The sequence below is a fragment of the Polypterus senegalus genome, chromosome 16 (genome assembly GCF_016835505.1).
Source record: "Polypterus senegalus isolate Bchr_013 chromosome 16, ASM1683550v1, whole genome shotgun sequence".
Lineage (NCBI taxonomy): Eukaryota > Metazoa > Chordata > Cladistia > Polypteriformes > Polypteridae > Polypterus > Polypterus senegalus.
Window position 1 is genome coordinate 68,704,072 of NC_053169.1, and position 15,529 is coordinate 68,719,600.

At 42.2% G+C, this 15,529-nt stretch overlaps 1 protein-coding gene across 1 annotated transcript in view; it reads left to right on the forward strand.

Annotated features, from left to right (window-relative positions):
* The window catches only part of ints9 (integrator complex subunit 9), a 288,812-nt gene that overhangs the window by 222,708 nt on the left and 50,575 nt on the right, over nt 1–15,529 (forward strand). The window contains exons 9-12 of the mRNA XM_039738053.1: nt 9,620–9,742; nt 9,836–9,934; nt 10,182–10,461; nt 10,613–10,696. Of these exons, the coding sequence (XP_039593987.1) occupies nt 9,620–9,742; nt 9,836–9,934; nt 10,182–10,461; nt 10,613–10,696 (586 nt within the window). The remainder of the gene's footprint in view (nt 1–9,619; nt 9,743–9,835; nt 9,935–10,181; nt 10,462–10,612; nt 10,697–15,529) is intronic.

Consider the following 15,529-nt stretch of genomic DNA (forward strand, 5'->3'; position numbering starts at 1 on the left):
TCTCACCGGGGGCAACTCTAGAGTGGTAGAGAGTCCAGCCCCTCTCAAGGAGATTGGTTCCAGAGTCCAAGCTGTGCGTCGAGGTGAGTCCGACTATATCTAGCCGAACCTCTCACCTCGCGCACTAGCTCAGGCTCCTTCCCCTTCAGAGAGGTGACATTCCATGTCCCAAGAGCCAGTTTCTGTAGCCGAGGATCAGACCGCCAAGGTCCCCGCCTTCGGCCACCACCCAACTCACACTGCACCCAACCTCCTTGGCCCCTCCCATAGGTGGTGAGCCCATGGGGAGGAGGACCCACGTTACCTCTTCGGGCTGTGCCCGGCGAGCCCCATGGGTGCAGGCCCGCCACCAGGCTGCCATCGAGCCCCACCTCCAGGCCTGGCTCCAGAGGGGGCCCGTGACCCGCGTCGGGCAAGGGAAAACGTTGTCCAAAGTTTTTGCTCTTCATCGGAGGTTTGTTGAACCGCTCTTTGTCTCATCCCTCACCTAGGACCAGTTTGCCTTGGGTGGCCCTACCAGGGGCATAAAGCCCCGGACAACATAGCTCCTAGGATCATTGGGACACGCAAACCCCTCCACCACGATAAGGTAACGGTTCAAGGAGGAGAGTTACAAAAACCATTGTGGTTATTTGTTACTGGAGCCTCTATTGAAGGTTCCGTTTATGACGCGTCAACAATTTTTTGTAGTTGACATCGTCGATTACGTCGACTAATCGTTGCAGCCCTACCCAAAAATATAAACCCCATTTGTGATTCTGATCTCTGCAACACCTTATACTTCAAGCCCTGTATTGTATTTTCATATTTATCAATGCCAATACTTGTTTACTTAAATTATAGTTGGAAACTACTTGATGGATATACCAGTATTGTAAAGCTGTAGCTATTGTCAATTTTTATATTTTTTATATTGCATTACAAAAAAAGCACAATTTTTTCATTCCATTAAATGGAGGTATTTTAGTAGAAACCATTAAATATGATTTCTGTTTTTGCTTTGGTATTTGATAGTATCAGGTATCATATAAATTTCACTGGTGTTGGTATTGAATACAATTCTAGTATTGTGACATCCCTATATACTGTATGTTTGAGCTGCTTATTGTCCACAATACATTCTGTAAAACAGAATATTATGCAGTTTAGATTTTGTGTGAACATCATTATATACAGAACTTATCAAAGCTATATGGGATATTGTACTTGTTTTGACTAAATATACAGAGAGAATGCTACAGCTATCCGGAGATGCGTGATTTGCAAGATTGGGTGCTCCTACCTATCAGTCGAACAATACACTATAATATGTTAACACTAGTATTACCAAAGCTTACAAAAAAACTCATAAACCCGGCTCACCTTAAATCTGTTCGCACCTGTCTCTCTCAGTGCCTTTTGTCTTGTAAATGTGTCGATAAGCCCAAGCAGCTTGCTATTCCATCCTCCCACTGCAGCAAAAATGGCATAATCCTCTTCCAGCTCAAGACATTGTGAGATGACAGCCGCAGATCTGCAGACACAGGCAGATCTAATGACCTGCAGAGATGGCAAGGGACGAGCGGGTGGGTGGGCAAATATTGCTAAAGCTAATAGCGGGGAAGAGGCAGAGCAGAGTTCACAAGGAAAGAGTATGGGGAGGTGGGGATTCCAGAACGGGCTGTACATGGTAATAGCGGGGGTGTAGCAGCTTAATACAGTAGCAAGGAGTATGGAGAGGTGGGCGGGCGAGAGGGGACTGTACATGCTAATAGCGGGAGCGGAGCGGCATTTTACAAGCAAAGAGGATGTGGAGGTGGGTGGGCAAGAGGAGGTCTGATAAAATAAAAAAAAGTCTAGTGAAACCAGCCTGTCAGATATCAGACAAAAGGCGTCAGGAAGTAATATCTCTGTTCTCAGCGTCAGCACAGTCTGTATTGTGCGGCTGAGCATACAGCAGCTCTCTTATTGTACAGTACATAGCAAACCTATATATATATATATATATATATTATATATATATATATATTATACTGTATAGTTGTTTAAGCATTGGGTGTGTTTTGTGTGCAAAAATCCTTGTAGCACTCACTATGGTTCCTGTTTAAAGTGACCCCATATGCCGTTCTTATATTTGCTCATATTTGGACCTGCGTCCATATTGCAAAAAGTGTGCAGAAACCCTTGTAGCACACACTGTGTCCTGAGAAAAAGTTTTGTCACTGAATTGCTGAGGGTTTTGTACGGAAGCGTATTAGGGCCACGGTGAAGAAAAAAAATACGGACAAAGTGAAGAAAAAAAACTATATGTCGAGAATAAAGTCGAGATGTTGACTTTATTCTCGACATTTCCACTTTAATCTTGACAATTATGACAAGAATAAAGTTGACATCTTGCTACATAACTTATGACGGGGTTTGAGAAAATCTAGTAAATTAAACATTCATTTTAAGATGAAGTTTAGTTTACAATGTTCTACTTTAGTGATAAACTACGAGAATAAAGTCAACATGTCGAATTTAATCTTGAGATAAACGGCGAGAATAAAGTGGAAATGTCGACTTTATTTATTCTCAACATAAGCGTCGAGATTAAAGTGGAAATGTCGAGAATGCGTACCTGCCGTAGTGCAAGTGTGAATTGAATATCCAACAGGCTCTCCCTTTCCCACTCAAAAGTCTTATTCATAGGTACTTTAAATTTTTTTCTAACATTTTACCAACATGAGCAAAAGAAGAATTCAGAAAACAACACTGCTCAGTTATTTCAGAAAAGAGACGTCACAAACTAATGAAGGTGTGGCGTCAACTCCTCATGTGGCAGTTTCAGACAAAGACATTGCAGAGGCTGGTCCATCAGGGGAAGTCTCTTCAGTTGACCCTCTTGACAATTGATAAATCTAAGCACCGCTTATCCGGCATAAACAAACAATGGTTTAAAGATTTTGATTGGCTAGTGGTCAAAGAAAATGTTATGTGGTGCTCATTGTGCATGAAATACTCATACATCCCCCAAGGAGGGGTTACTTTGGGTAAACGTGCCATATACAAGAATTTGAAAAGAAAGCTTGCTGTACCATGAAAAAAGTAAAACGCACATTGAGTCTTCTGCTGACCTTTTAGGAAAGAGCAAACTGGAATCGGTCAAATTGAAAGATCTATATCTGTGTTAAATAACTTACAGAGAGATGCCTTTGTGGGAGCTTTAAGATCCATGCATTGTTTGGCAAAAAAGGAGTTGCCACATGCAATGTTGTCTGAAATGCTGTTGGAACACTGTAAAGAAATAGGTTAGTCCTTTTTGCTAAAAATGCACATTACACCTCTGAAAGAATAATGCAAGAGCTGCTGGATGTCTTAGCATCAGAAATATAATCTAACATACTGAAAATTATACACACAGAAAAGTTTTTCAGTATTCTGTGTGATGAAACCACAGATATCTCAGATGTAAAACAGTTATTTACATTAAATATGTTTGCCAGGTCACTAAAGAGGTCAGAGTTAGTTTTGTATCAACCCGCAATATGATTGACGGCAAAGCGGAGACTATAACCAGCACACTGAGTGAGACTATGGACACTCTAGGCTCTGGTTGGACTAGGGTCAGATGGAATGGCTGTTATGATTGGGAAACAGAAATGTGTGGCAAAACTGCTTAGAGATAAAACATCTGGACTCTTGGTCAATTGCTACTGTGTAAAACCATCGATTGGTCCTTGCAAGTGCCCAAGCAGCATCTGCTGTACCTTATTTAACAAAACTGAACATCTTAAAGGCAGCTATTCTATTTCTTCCAAAATTCTTCAGTTAGGATGGCCCGTTTAACAGAAATTGAAAATATTCTGAACATTCCCCAGATTAAGCTGAAAATGGCCAGTGACACTAGATGGCTGTCTGATGACTTTGCAGTACAGTCACTACGACAGTGTACAATGAGTCCTGGAGACTTTGATTATGGGAAAGCTTCAGACAACTGGGCCTCTAGGAAGAAAAGAAGAATAAATATTTAACTGAGGACACTTTCTGCATATGCAAGTTGGCTTTGAAGATTATTTTTTTAATTTTTCTTCATTAGGCTTCCAGTACTTTTTTTCATTGTTTTCACTTTTCTTACCGACAGCGACAATACTTGTGCCTCTTGATTTATGTCATAATAATTGTTATTTAAAATTTTTGTTAGGATTGCAGGATCCTGAATCGGATACTTGTTAAATTTAATAAAAATATTCTGGCACAAGTGTGAAACCTTAAAAAAGGAAGTCGTATTGAGCTTTGGAAAATAATAAATAATAATTAACTAATAAAAATAGTGCACATTTGATTTTCCCCACCACCAAATTTCCCCGTCCCGCCCAACCTGGCTACTTTTTATCTTCCGCCGATTCAGTATGAGTTGATCTATTCCCCTTCACTTTACAATTTATATCATTGGTGGTAAATTATGCATGTTCTCGTTCCATTTGAGCCCCTCCTTATAACACTTTCAAATATATTCCTATACTTACTATATACATGCCTTGTCCAACCTAGTGGTTTGTAGATAAAGTAGATAGATAGGTAAATGCTTTATTAATCCCAAGGGGAAATTCAAATAACCCAGCAGCAGTATACTGTTACACACAAAAAAAAAAAATTAAATCAAAGAGTAATAAAAATGCATGTAAAAACAGACAATAACTTTGAATAATGTTAACATTTACTCCCCCGGGTGGAATTAAAGAGTCTCATAGTGTGGGGGAGGAATGATCTCCTCAGTCTGTCAGTGGAGCAAGACAGTGACAAAAGTCTGTCACTGAAGCTGCTCCTCTGCCTGGAGATGACACTGTTCAGTGGATGCAGTGAATTCTTCATGATTGACAGGAGTTTGCTTAGTGCCCGTTGCTCTGCTACAGATGTTTAACTGTCCAGCTTTATTCCTACAATACAGCGTGCTTTCTTAACAAGTTTGTCCAGGCGTGAGACGTCCTTCTTCTTTATGCTGCCTCCCAGCACACCACCACGTAGAAGAGGGCACTCGCCACAACCATCTGGTAGAACATCTGCAGCATCTTATTGCAGATGTTAAAGGATGCCAACCTTCTAAGAAAGTATAGTTGGCTTTACCTTTCTTACACAGAGCATCAGCATTTGCAGTCCAGTCCAATTTGTCATCCAGTTGCACTCCCAGGTATTTATAGGTCTGTACCCTCTGCACACAGTCTCCTCTGATGATCACGAGGTCCATGAGGGGCCTGGGCCTCCTAAAATCCACCACCAGTTCCTTGGTCTTGCTGGTGTTCAGGTGTAAGTGGTTTGAGTCACACCATTTAACAAAGTCTTTGATTAGCTCCCTGTACTCCTCCTCCTGCCCACTCCTGATGCAGCCCACAATAGCAGTGTCATCAGCGAACATTTGCACGTGGCAGGACTCTGAATCGTATTGGAAGTCTGATGTATATAGGCTGAACAGGACCAGAGAAAGTACAGTCCCGTGTGGCACTCCTGTGTTGCTGACCACAATGTCAGACCTGCAGTTCCCAAGACGCACATACTACTCCCATCTCAGTCAGTTTGTCCCTAAGGAGCAAAGGTTGGATGGTCTTTTGCTTGGTGGCTTTGCAATGGCAAAAAACCCAGTTCGGGAGTGGGTGCCCGATGTCAGAGTCTGCCATTTTCGTTACTGCGTTAGAAGGATTTTCTGGATCGGATGACATTATCCACTGTCCATCTGTCAGCCTTAAAGGTGAGCCGGGCAGTGTTTCAAGGCTTTTTATTATTTCTTCACGTGCAGGCCACCACTTAGGTGAATCATGCCATTCCAAACAAGGCAAAGAGGATACAATTTCATTCTGAGTTTGACACACATTTTACAGTATAAAATGGTCATCCGTCTGACTGCCCATTTTGCAGTTGTCCCTAACTTGCCTTGTCTTTAAATGCTTCCCTAGCAGTTCTTATATAGTGAACTCCTGTGTGCTAAATCTGGCTCTGTGTCAACTGTGCATGTGAGTAGAAAAAGGGTTTCTAAAATATATTTGTACAGAGGACAGTGACATATTAAGCTTATGTTACAAAGGTGTATCCTGATGTTCAAGCTAAATTGCCCTCTATTGCCTAGTCATTCTGATCTCCTAATCATCCCCTGTCTTTAGTTAGCTATCTCTCTCTCTCAACACTTCACCACCTAAATGCTGATGTGTGATAATTAATCCTTTAAAGTATATCTTAACTTCATGCAGAGTCAGCACATGAGAATGCATAATGTAACAACTTTGTTTTTAGTGAAGTTTATTCATCTTATTTAAGTCAACATGGACTATATTATTATTTTTATAAGCAATACGAATTACACACCTCTGCTCACAGCACCTGCAGTATATACTTGAGATGTGACTGTGCTTTGAGATCATTAAAAATACTGCCATTCAGCCTGTTTAAATGTAAAATTTAAACATATTCACTTGAAACATCATAACCTTAAATTTTTCTTTTCATTCAGATTTTTTCCAGGAAAACATAATACTTAAAGATACAGTATCAGCCGTATTGGTACATTATGTATCTATAATCAGTAATTTTTGCTGCCCACATATCTATTGTTATTGGTCTAATGCAGTGTTTCCCAAACTCGGTCCTGGGGGCACACTGTGGCTGCAAGTTTTCATTACAACCAGCATCTGTTTTTAATTGGACTCCTGAGCTAATTAAGTGGTTATTTCCCAAGTTCTTTGTTTTGGGAACAATATAGAAATTAGAAAAAGTTTGATATATATATATATATATATATATATATATATATATATATATATATATATATATATATATATATATATATATATATATAATTTCACAGGTCCGTAAATATTTGGACAGATACGACTTTTTTCTAATTTTGGTTCTGTACATTACCACGATGAATTTTAAATGAAACAACTCGGATGCAGTTCAGCTTTTTTTTGCAGACATTCAGCTTTAATTCAGTGGGTTGAACAAAAATATTGCATAAAAATGTGATGCAACTAAAGTATTTTTTTAACACAGTCCCTTTATTTCAGGGGTTCAAAAGTAATTGGACAAATTAAATAACTCAAAATAAAATGTTAATTTCTAATACTTGGTTGAAAACCCTTTGCCTATGCCACCACCACCTACTCAAAGCATCACGATGCTCGAACATTGATGGACTAAAAGCCAGAAGTCTACATGACCATCATCATCAAGTCCTTCCGTGAGAACCCTAAATACAAAGAGGACTATTTCATTTATGTTAGGTAGAATGCCCAGAGGGGACTGGGCGGTCTCATGGTCTGGAATCCCTGCAGATTTTATTTTTTTCTCCAGCCATCTGGAGTTTTTGTTTTTTTTTTTTCTGTCCACACTGGCCATCGGACCTTACTCTTATTCTATGTTAATTATATGTTGACTTATTTTATTTTCTTACTGTGTCTTTTATTTTTCTGTTCTTCATTATGTAAAGCACTTTGAGCTACATTTTTTGTATGAAAATGTGCTATATAAATAAATGTTGTTGTTGCTGGCAATGACAGCCTGGTCTTGAACTCATGGACATCACCAGATGCTGGGTTTTCTCCTTTTTAATGTTCTGCCAGGCCTTTACTGCAGCGGCTTTCAGTTCCTGTTTGTTTGTGGGCCTTTCTGTCCGAAGTTTAGTCTTCAACAAGCGAAATGCATGCTCAATTGGGTTAACATCAGGTGACTGACTTGGCCATTCAAGAATTTTCCACTTCTTTGCATTAATAAACTCCTGGTTTGCTTTGGCTGTGTGTTTTGGGTCATTGTCCATCTGTGTCATGAAACGCCACCCAATCAATTTGACTGCATTTAGCTGGATTTGGACAGTATGTCTCTGAACACCTCAGAATTAATTCGGCTGCTTCTATCTTGTGTCACATCATCAATAAACACTAGTGTCCCAGTGCCACTGGCAGCCATGCACGCCCAAGCCATCACACTGCCTCCACCGTGTTTTACAGATGATGTGGTATGCTTTTGATAATGAGTTGTTCCACGCCTTCTCCATACTTTTTTCTTGCCATCATTAATAGTAGAGGTTGATCTTGGTTTCATCTGTCCAAAGAATATTTTTCCAGAACTGTGCTGGCTTTTTTAGACGTTTTTTTTTAGCAAAGTCCAATCTAGCCTTTCTATTCTTGAGGCTTATGAGTGGCTTGCACCTTGCAGTGCACCCTCTATTTACTTTCATGCAGTCTTCTCTCCCCCTGGAGAGTGTTGTTCACTTGGTTGGCTGTTGTGAAGGGGTTTCTCTTCACCATGGAAATAATTCTGCGATCATCCACCACTGTTGTCTTCCGTGGACGTCCAGGTGTTTTTGCTTTGCTGAGTTCACCAGTGCTTGCTTTCTTTCTCAGGATGTACCTGTAACTGTAGATTTTGCCACTCGTAATATTGTAGCAATTTCTCGGATGGGTTTTTTTCTGTTTTCGCAGCTTAAGGATGGCTTCTTTCACCTGCATGGAGCGCTCCTTTGACCACATGTTGTCTGTTTACAGCAAAATCTTCCACATGCAAGCACCACACCTCAAATCAACTCCAGGCCTTTTATCTGCTTAATTGATAATGACATAACGACGGACTTGCCCACACCTGCCCATGAAATAGCCTTTGAGTCAATTGTCCAATTACTTTTGAGCCCCTGAAATGAAGGGATTGTGTTAAAAAAATGCTTTAGTTGCCTCATATTTTTATGCAATCTTTTTGTTCAACCCACTGAATTAAAGCTGAAAGTCTGCACTTCAACTTGTTTCATTTAAAATTCATTGTGGTAATGTACAGAACCAAAATTAGAAAAAAGTTGTCTCTGTCCAAATATTTATGGACCTAACTGTATGTGTATATGTGTGTGTATATGCATATACATACATATATATGTATGTGTGTTTATGTATATACTGTGGCAAGGGGCTGGGGATGGCACCCAGCCGGGATTTCCGGAAGGACCAGAGGAGGGTTTACGCCTCCTCCAGACCACGAGGGGGCGACCACCCTGGTGGCTTCAGGGACCACGGGAACATAGCTTAGAAGCTTAACCCTGTAGGGGCCCGTGGTCACCGCCAGGGGGCACCTGGATGCCTGAAAAGCCCTGGCCCTTAGCACTTCTGCCACACCCGGGAGTGCTGAAGGGAAGAAGACCAGGGACACCTGGAGTGCTTCCGGGTGCACAGCCGGCACTTCTGCCACATCTGGGAGGGCTGGCGGAAGGTTCTCAGGAGGCACCTGGAGCTTGTCCGGGTGAGAGTAAAGGTGGCCGCCTCTCTTCATTTGATGGCTGGAGTCGGGAGCGTAGCTGGACGGAGCTGGGAGGAGAGGAATGGAGGCAGAACTGAAGGAGAGGATTGGAAAGAGGCCTGGACTTTAGGGTGAAGTAAGTTGTGTGTGTTTTCATTTTATATTGAAAATAGTGTAAATTAACGTGGTATGGTGCTTTAAACGAAGTCTGCCTGTCTGTGTCAGGCCATCTTCCAGAATGGCATCCCAGATGGGATTCTCTGCCTGTTACATTGCGGGGATCCATCAATTTAAAGAATTTTGTGGACGGCCCGGCACAACAGGTGAGCCCACACACGCGCTGCGGGAGCGGCATGCACACATAACCCCGTGAAAACGACTTACCCCATAGACCACCACCGGTCCACAGAAGGGCTGTTTCCTCCTTGTGCGGAAGAACGACAACAGGCGTTGCTGGAGTGCAGTGGGCTCCTACGAGTGCCTCAAGGTTCCTCGGACACACATGACCCGGGAGGTAAGTTTCCTGCCCAGCAACCGTCGGCCCTGCGGGTTCGGACTTACGTTTTGTGTTGCAGGCAGGGACTGCCCTGATCCGCGTTGTTGGCAGACGCGTGCTGATCTGCGGGGCTTCGTCAGCGCGGTGGCAGCAGGAGAAGCTGTGGAGAAGGAGGGACACCATGACAGTTTGGGTCTCCCTATGGGAAAGGTATAGACCCTGTCCCGTCTGCGCCCCTATGGAGCGGCGTGAGACCATTGCTGGCTCAGGGTGTAGGGTGCTAGGACCCACAGCCCTCATCAGCCGGTGTCCTGCCTACCCTTTTGCGCTCTTTCTTTCCTCACCACGCGATCGGCTCTCACCACTGCCTCCACTATCAGAGCGCCCCCTACTTGAATCCGATCAATTTCGTCACGGTTCTTTTCGGTGGAGCCTCCCTTATTCTTTACGGGGCCAGTTTCACTTACCTGCCCCACCGCACCCCTCCGGCCGAAGACTCCAGCGTCGCGCCAATCCGGCCACTGTTGCAGCGTTGTTGTGGACGCGACTGCCTTCACCTCCAGCTCCTTTAACCCTCTACGGAGGACGCGTATCACCTGCAAAAGCAACTCTGCGGGCTAAAGGCACTCCTCCAGAGCCGCCGGCAATCACAGAAAGTCAGCCGACGGTGGACATACCTGTCGATCAGTCACACACGCTGGCTGCTTCTTGTGGGGCCTCTACTTCGGCCCAGTTGGGTACTTCCCCGGCTCAGGATGGGCATTTGTTGGTCCCGCCTCCATCCAATCATTGGTGGCCATCTTGTCTCCTCCTGGTGCAGTGGCTTGCCTCTGGGCAGGCCTCGCAGCTGTTGCGGCCTTTCAAGCTGTTGCAACTCCTCCTCCGCAGCTTCTCCTGCTGACAAAGCCCAGCAGATCGGCACGCATCTGCCACCAACGCAAATCCGGGCAGTCCCTGCCTGCAACACAGAATGTAAGTCCGACCCCGCAGGGCCGTGTGTTATCATAGTCTTACCTTCTACTTACCCTTTACCTGTTTTCTTCAAAGGTAAGTGTACTCGTCAAGTTCGTTATTGGGTTGGTCTACTGTTGCACTTTAAGATGAACACACACATACGTCACTATACACATACACACAAACCCTAACCACAACAGTGCCCCATGAATGACACACACGCTGATTAACCTTTAGCACTTTAAACCACACAAGTGCTTTAGGAATAACACAGCCTGTCACTCTTTGCGCGCTTCTAGATCCTTACTTATTATCGGCACAAACAACATACAATGTTTTAATAGTATATCAGACCTAAATATTACTTTTGGTCTACAAGAATACATTTAAACATACAAAGGCTCAGCATCCTTGACTATAGAAAATAAGACTGATAGAAAAGTCTGGATATATATATATAGTCTTTAGAAAAAGCTTACGAAAAAAAGTAGAGATGACAAGGATGAATGTCCCAACGTGGCGTTTGATTTAGCTATCCCTGTTCATGAAAATGTTGTTAACTGATGATCGGATGAAAACTGGTCAAACGCGTCTTTGTTTTCTTCTCTGACGTCGCTGTTCCGTCGTCGCAGTTTCTCTTCTGACGTTGCTTACAAATGAGGCATATTTATTATAAAGTTTCACACCGTGATTTCACAACATTATTGTTGCATGCACCCGATTGCCTTGCTCTCAATATGATGGATGAATTTTGCTCAAACTCTTTAATCTATCTTTTCCCAGATAATAAAGTTTTTTGATATTGCCTAAAACATTGCCATGTCCTCCTTTCCCAGGCTGTAAACCAAATTGTTGTCCCAGATGTCCATCCATAAAGTAATCAATATCCAGAGGTATCAGCTCAGTCTTCTTTTCCCAGGCTGTAAAACCATTTTCGCACTATGCTGTGAACAACTGTTATAAAAGTGAGGTGTAAGGGAAGGGGATATGCCTTTTTTATTCATCTTGTTCGTATTGAGCAAAATATAATAATAAAAATATAGAGAATAATTTGTAGATTTTATACACCATAACAGTATGTATACAGTGTATCCGGAAAGTATTCACTGCGCATCACTTTTTCCACATTTTATGTTACAGCCTTATTCCAAAATGGATTAAATTCATTTTTTTCCTCAGTATTCTACACACAACACCCCATAATGACAACGTGAAAAACGTTTACTTGAGATTTTTGCAAATTTATTAAAAATAAAAAAATTGAGAAAGCACATGTACATAAGTATTCACAGCCTTTGCCATGAAGCTCATAATTGAGCTCAGGTGCATCCTGTTTCCCCTGATCATCCTTGAGATGTTTCTGCAGCTTAATTGGAGTCCACCTGTGGTAAATTCAGTTGATTGGACATGATTTGGAAAGACACACAGCTGTCTATATAAGGTCCCACGGTTGACAGTTCATGTCAGAGCACAAACCAAGCATGAAATCAAAGGAGTTGTCTGTAGACCTCCGAGACAGGATTGTCTCAAGGCACAAATTTGGGGAAGGTTACAGAAACATTTCTGCTGCTTTGAAGGTCCCAATGAGCACAGTGACCTCCATCCACCAGGACTCTTCGTAGAGCTGGCCGGCCATCTAAACTGAGCGATCGGGGGAAAAGGGCCATAGTCAGGGAGGTGACCAAGAACCCAGACTCTCAGACCATGAGAAACAAAATTATCTGATCTGATGAGACAAAGTTTGAACTCTTTTTGGTGTGAATGCCAGGCGTCACGTTTGGAGGAAACCAGGCACCGCTCATCACCATGCCAATACCATCCCTACAGTGAAGCATGATGGTGGCAGCATCATGCTGTGGGAATGTTTTTCAGCAGCAGGAACTGGGAGACTAGTCGGGATAAAGGGAAAGATGACTGCAGCAATGTGCAGAGACATCCTGGATGAAAACCTGCTCCAGAGTGCTCTTAATCTCAGACTTGGATGACAGTTCATCTTTCAGCAGGACAACGGCCCTAAGCATACATCCAAAATATCAAAGGAGTGGCTTCAGGACAACTCTGTGAATGTCCTTGAGTGGCCCAGCCAGAGCCCAGACTTAAATCCAATAGAACATCTCTGGAGAGATCTTAAAATGGCTGTGCACCGACGCTTCCCATCCAACCTGATGGAGCTTGAGAGGTGCTGCAAAGAGGAATGGGCGAAACTGGCCAAGGATAGGTGTGCCAAGCTTGTGGCATTATATTCAAAAAGACTTGAGGCTATAATTGCTGCCAAAGGTGCATCGATAAAGTATTGAGCAAAGGCTGTGAATACTTATGTATATGTGATTTCTCAGATTTTGTATTTTTAATAAATTAGCAAAAACCCCAAGTAAACTTTTTTCACGTTGTCATTATGGGGTGTTGTGTGTAGAATTCTGAGGAAAGAAAATGAATTTAATCCATTTTGGAATGAGGCTGTAACATAACAAAATGTGGAAAAAGTGATGTGCTGTTAATACTTTCCTGATGCACTGTAAATACTATATCGTTATTTGGAACACATGCATTTCATGTGTGTTCCGTGTCTACAACGATGTATGTAAACACATCGTTAAAACAGAAACGTTTTTCATGTTTTAGTAATAATTGACAAAATGTAGACATGAAGTGTGAAATGTGTGAAGCCTGAATTCCAAATATCAAATAAACACTTTCACAAAAGGTACAAATATAACAGAATAAATGCACTTCTATTCAAGAATATAACTGCTGAAAAAGAACCTGTATTTGGGTGCGACATCGACACGCATTTGCTACGACCGCTTCGGTGGCACAACGGTATCAACTGTTGACTGGTAATCAAAACTTCATGGGTTCGACCCCGGACGAGTACATTTTGAGAAGTGAGCTGCTCTTATTCTTACTATTTTAGAATAAAAACATACATTGGATTCCAGTCTGTAACAGCCGGTGTAAATTATGATACTTGTAAAAGTTACCCTTTTTTTTTTTTTATTCAGTTTTATTTTCTCAGTTGCGTTCACGATATCAGCCCCTCCCCCTCGCATTTGACACTGCTGTTTTCACTTAAAGACGCACTATAATAATCTATAGCGTGGAGAGTCGCTCATGTACTGAAGAGTCTATAGCTGAAGGTTAAAGGTGCCGTCACTATACTTAGTATATAACAGCAAGATTGAATCTTATTTACTTATTTACCTTTATTTACTTCCTACAGCTTAAAGTCCCAAATAGACTGCAGAGCTTTCCATGTACATATGCAAAGTACAGCAATGGCAAAAGTGCGACGTGCATTCTTGCTGCAATGTAGAACTGTCGTCATCATCTGAGTTCACCTCTGTTATAACATGTCTTTATGTGACAATCGCAGTGGCAATTGCGGGGGTGGTGGGGATTGTATTCGTGAACGTGACTGAGAGAATAAAACTGAAAAAAAAAAAAAAAAACAAAGCTAACCTTTACAAGTATCATAAATTTACACCGGCTGTTACAGACTGAAATCAAAAGTGTTTTTATTCTACAATAGTAAGAATAAGAGCAGCTCACTTCTCAAAACGGACTCATCCAGAGTCAAACCCGTGAAATTCTGATTACAAGTCAACAGTTGATACCATTGCACCACCAAAGCGATCGTAGCAAATGCGTGTCGATGTTGCACCCTAACGTGAGTTCTTTTTCTGCATTTATATTCTTGAATAGAAGTGCATTTTTTCTGTTATATTTGTACCTTTTGTGAAAGTGTTTATTTGATATTTGGAATTCAGGCTTCACACATTATGCACTTCATGTCTACGTTTTGTCAATTATTACTATAACATGAAAAACGTTTCTGTTTTAACAATGTGTTGACATAGATCGTTGTTGACACAGAACACACATGAAATGCATGTGTTCCAAGTAACGATATAGTATTTATAAAAGGTGTCATTTTGCTTGACTTCTCACTCTATACAACTCTAAGCAACTGACACACAGGTAAACAGACTTGAGCTGAGAAAATTGTGCAGCGGTGCGTGAATGTGATAGTAGGCTGCTTATCGATACATTTACAGGACAAAAGATGCTGTTGGAGAGGTGCGAAGTTTTTCCGGAGGCTCCAGTAATTCTAGTGTTAAAGGTCCCTATAATCCTTCTGTCTATCACACCACTTGATAATTTATTCCATGTGTCTATGGTTCTCTTTGTGAAGAAAAATTTTTAATGTTTGTGCAAAATTTACCCTAACAAGTGTCCAGCTGTTTCCCTGTGTTGATGTTGAGCTCATTTTAAAGTAACAGTTGTCACACACGCGCGCATGGGAGGCAGCTAAAGGGCTCGAGTGAAGGCAGTTCTGAGCCATGCCGGGATGTGGCAGAGCGCACTAACTCTCTTTCTCACTTCCTGTAGACCTACCCGGGAGGTTCCACCTGTCTCTCTGGACGTCACTTCTGGGACCGAGCCAATGGAGACAGACCTTGCCAGCTCCGGCCCCCCTGATGTCACATCCGGGACTAAACCAATGAACAATGAACACGTGCCCGACCCTTATGACCTCACTTCCTGTCTCCCCCTTTAAAAGCCTTCCCTTTTCCCTTCTGTGTCAGTCTTGTTTTGGACTCTGCTGTAAGCACTTCAGTGCTGGTATTGGAAAGAAAACGAAGTTGCAGCCAGGATACCAAATTACATGGGTGGCTGCCCCAAACCTTTTTCTGTCTTTGACTCGTTTTGTGACACAGTCTTGTTTGACTTTACTAATTCCTTTTATAACTTTAAACACTTCAGTCATGTCACCTCTTGGTCTGTTTCTGTTTAACACTAGAATCCCTGAAGCCTACGAGAAATGTCGTAATGCCAGACCACCTTGAATTC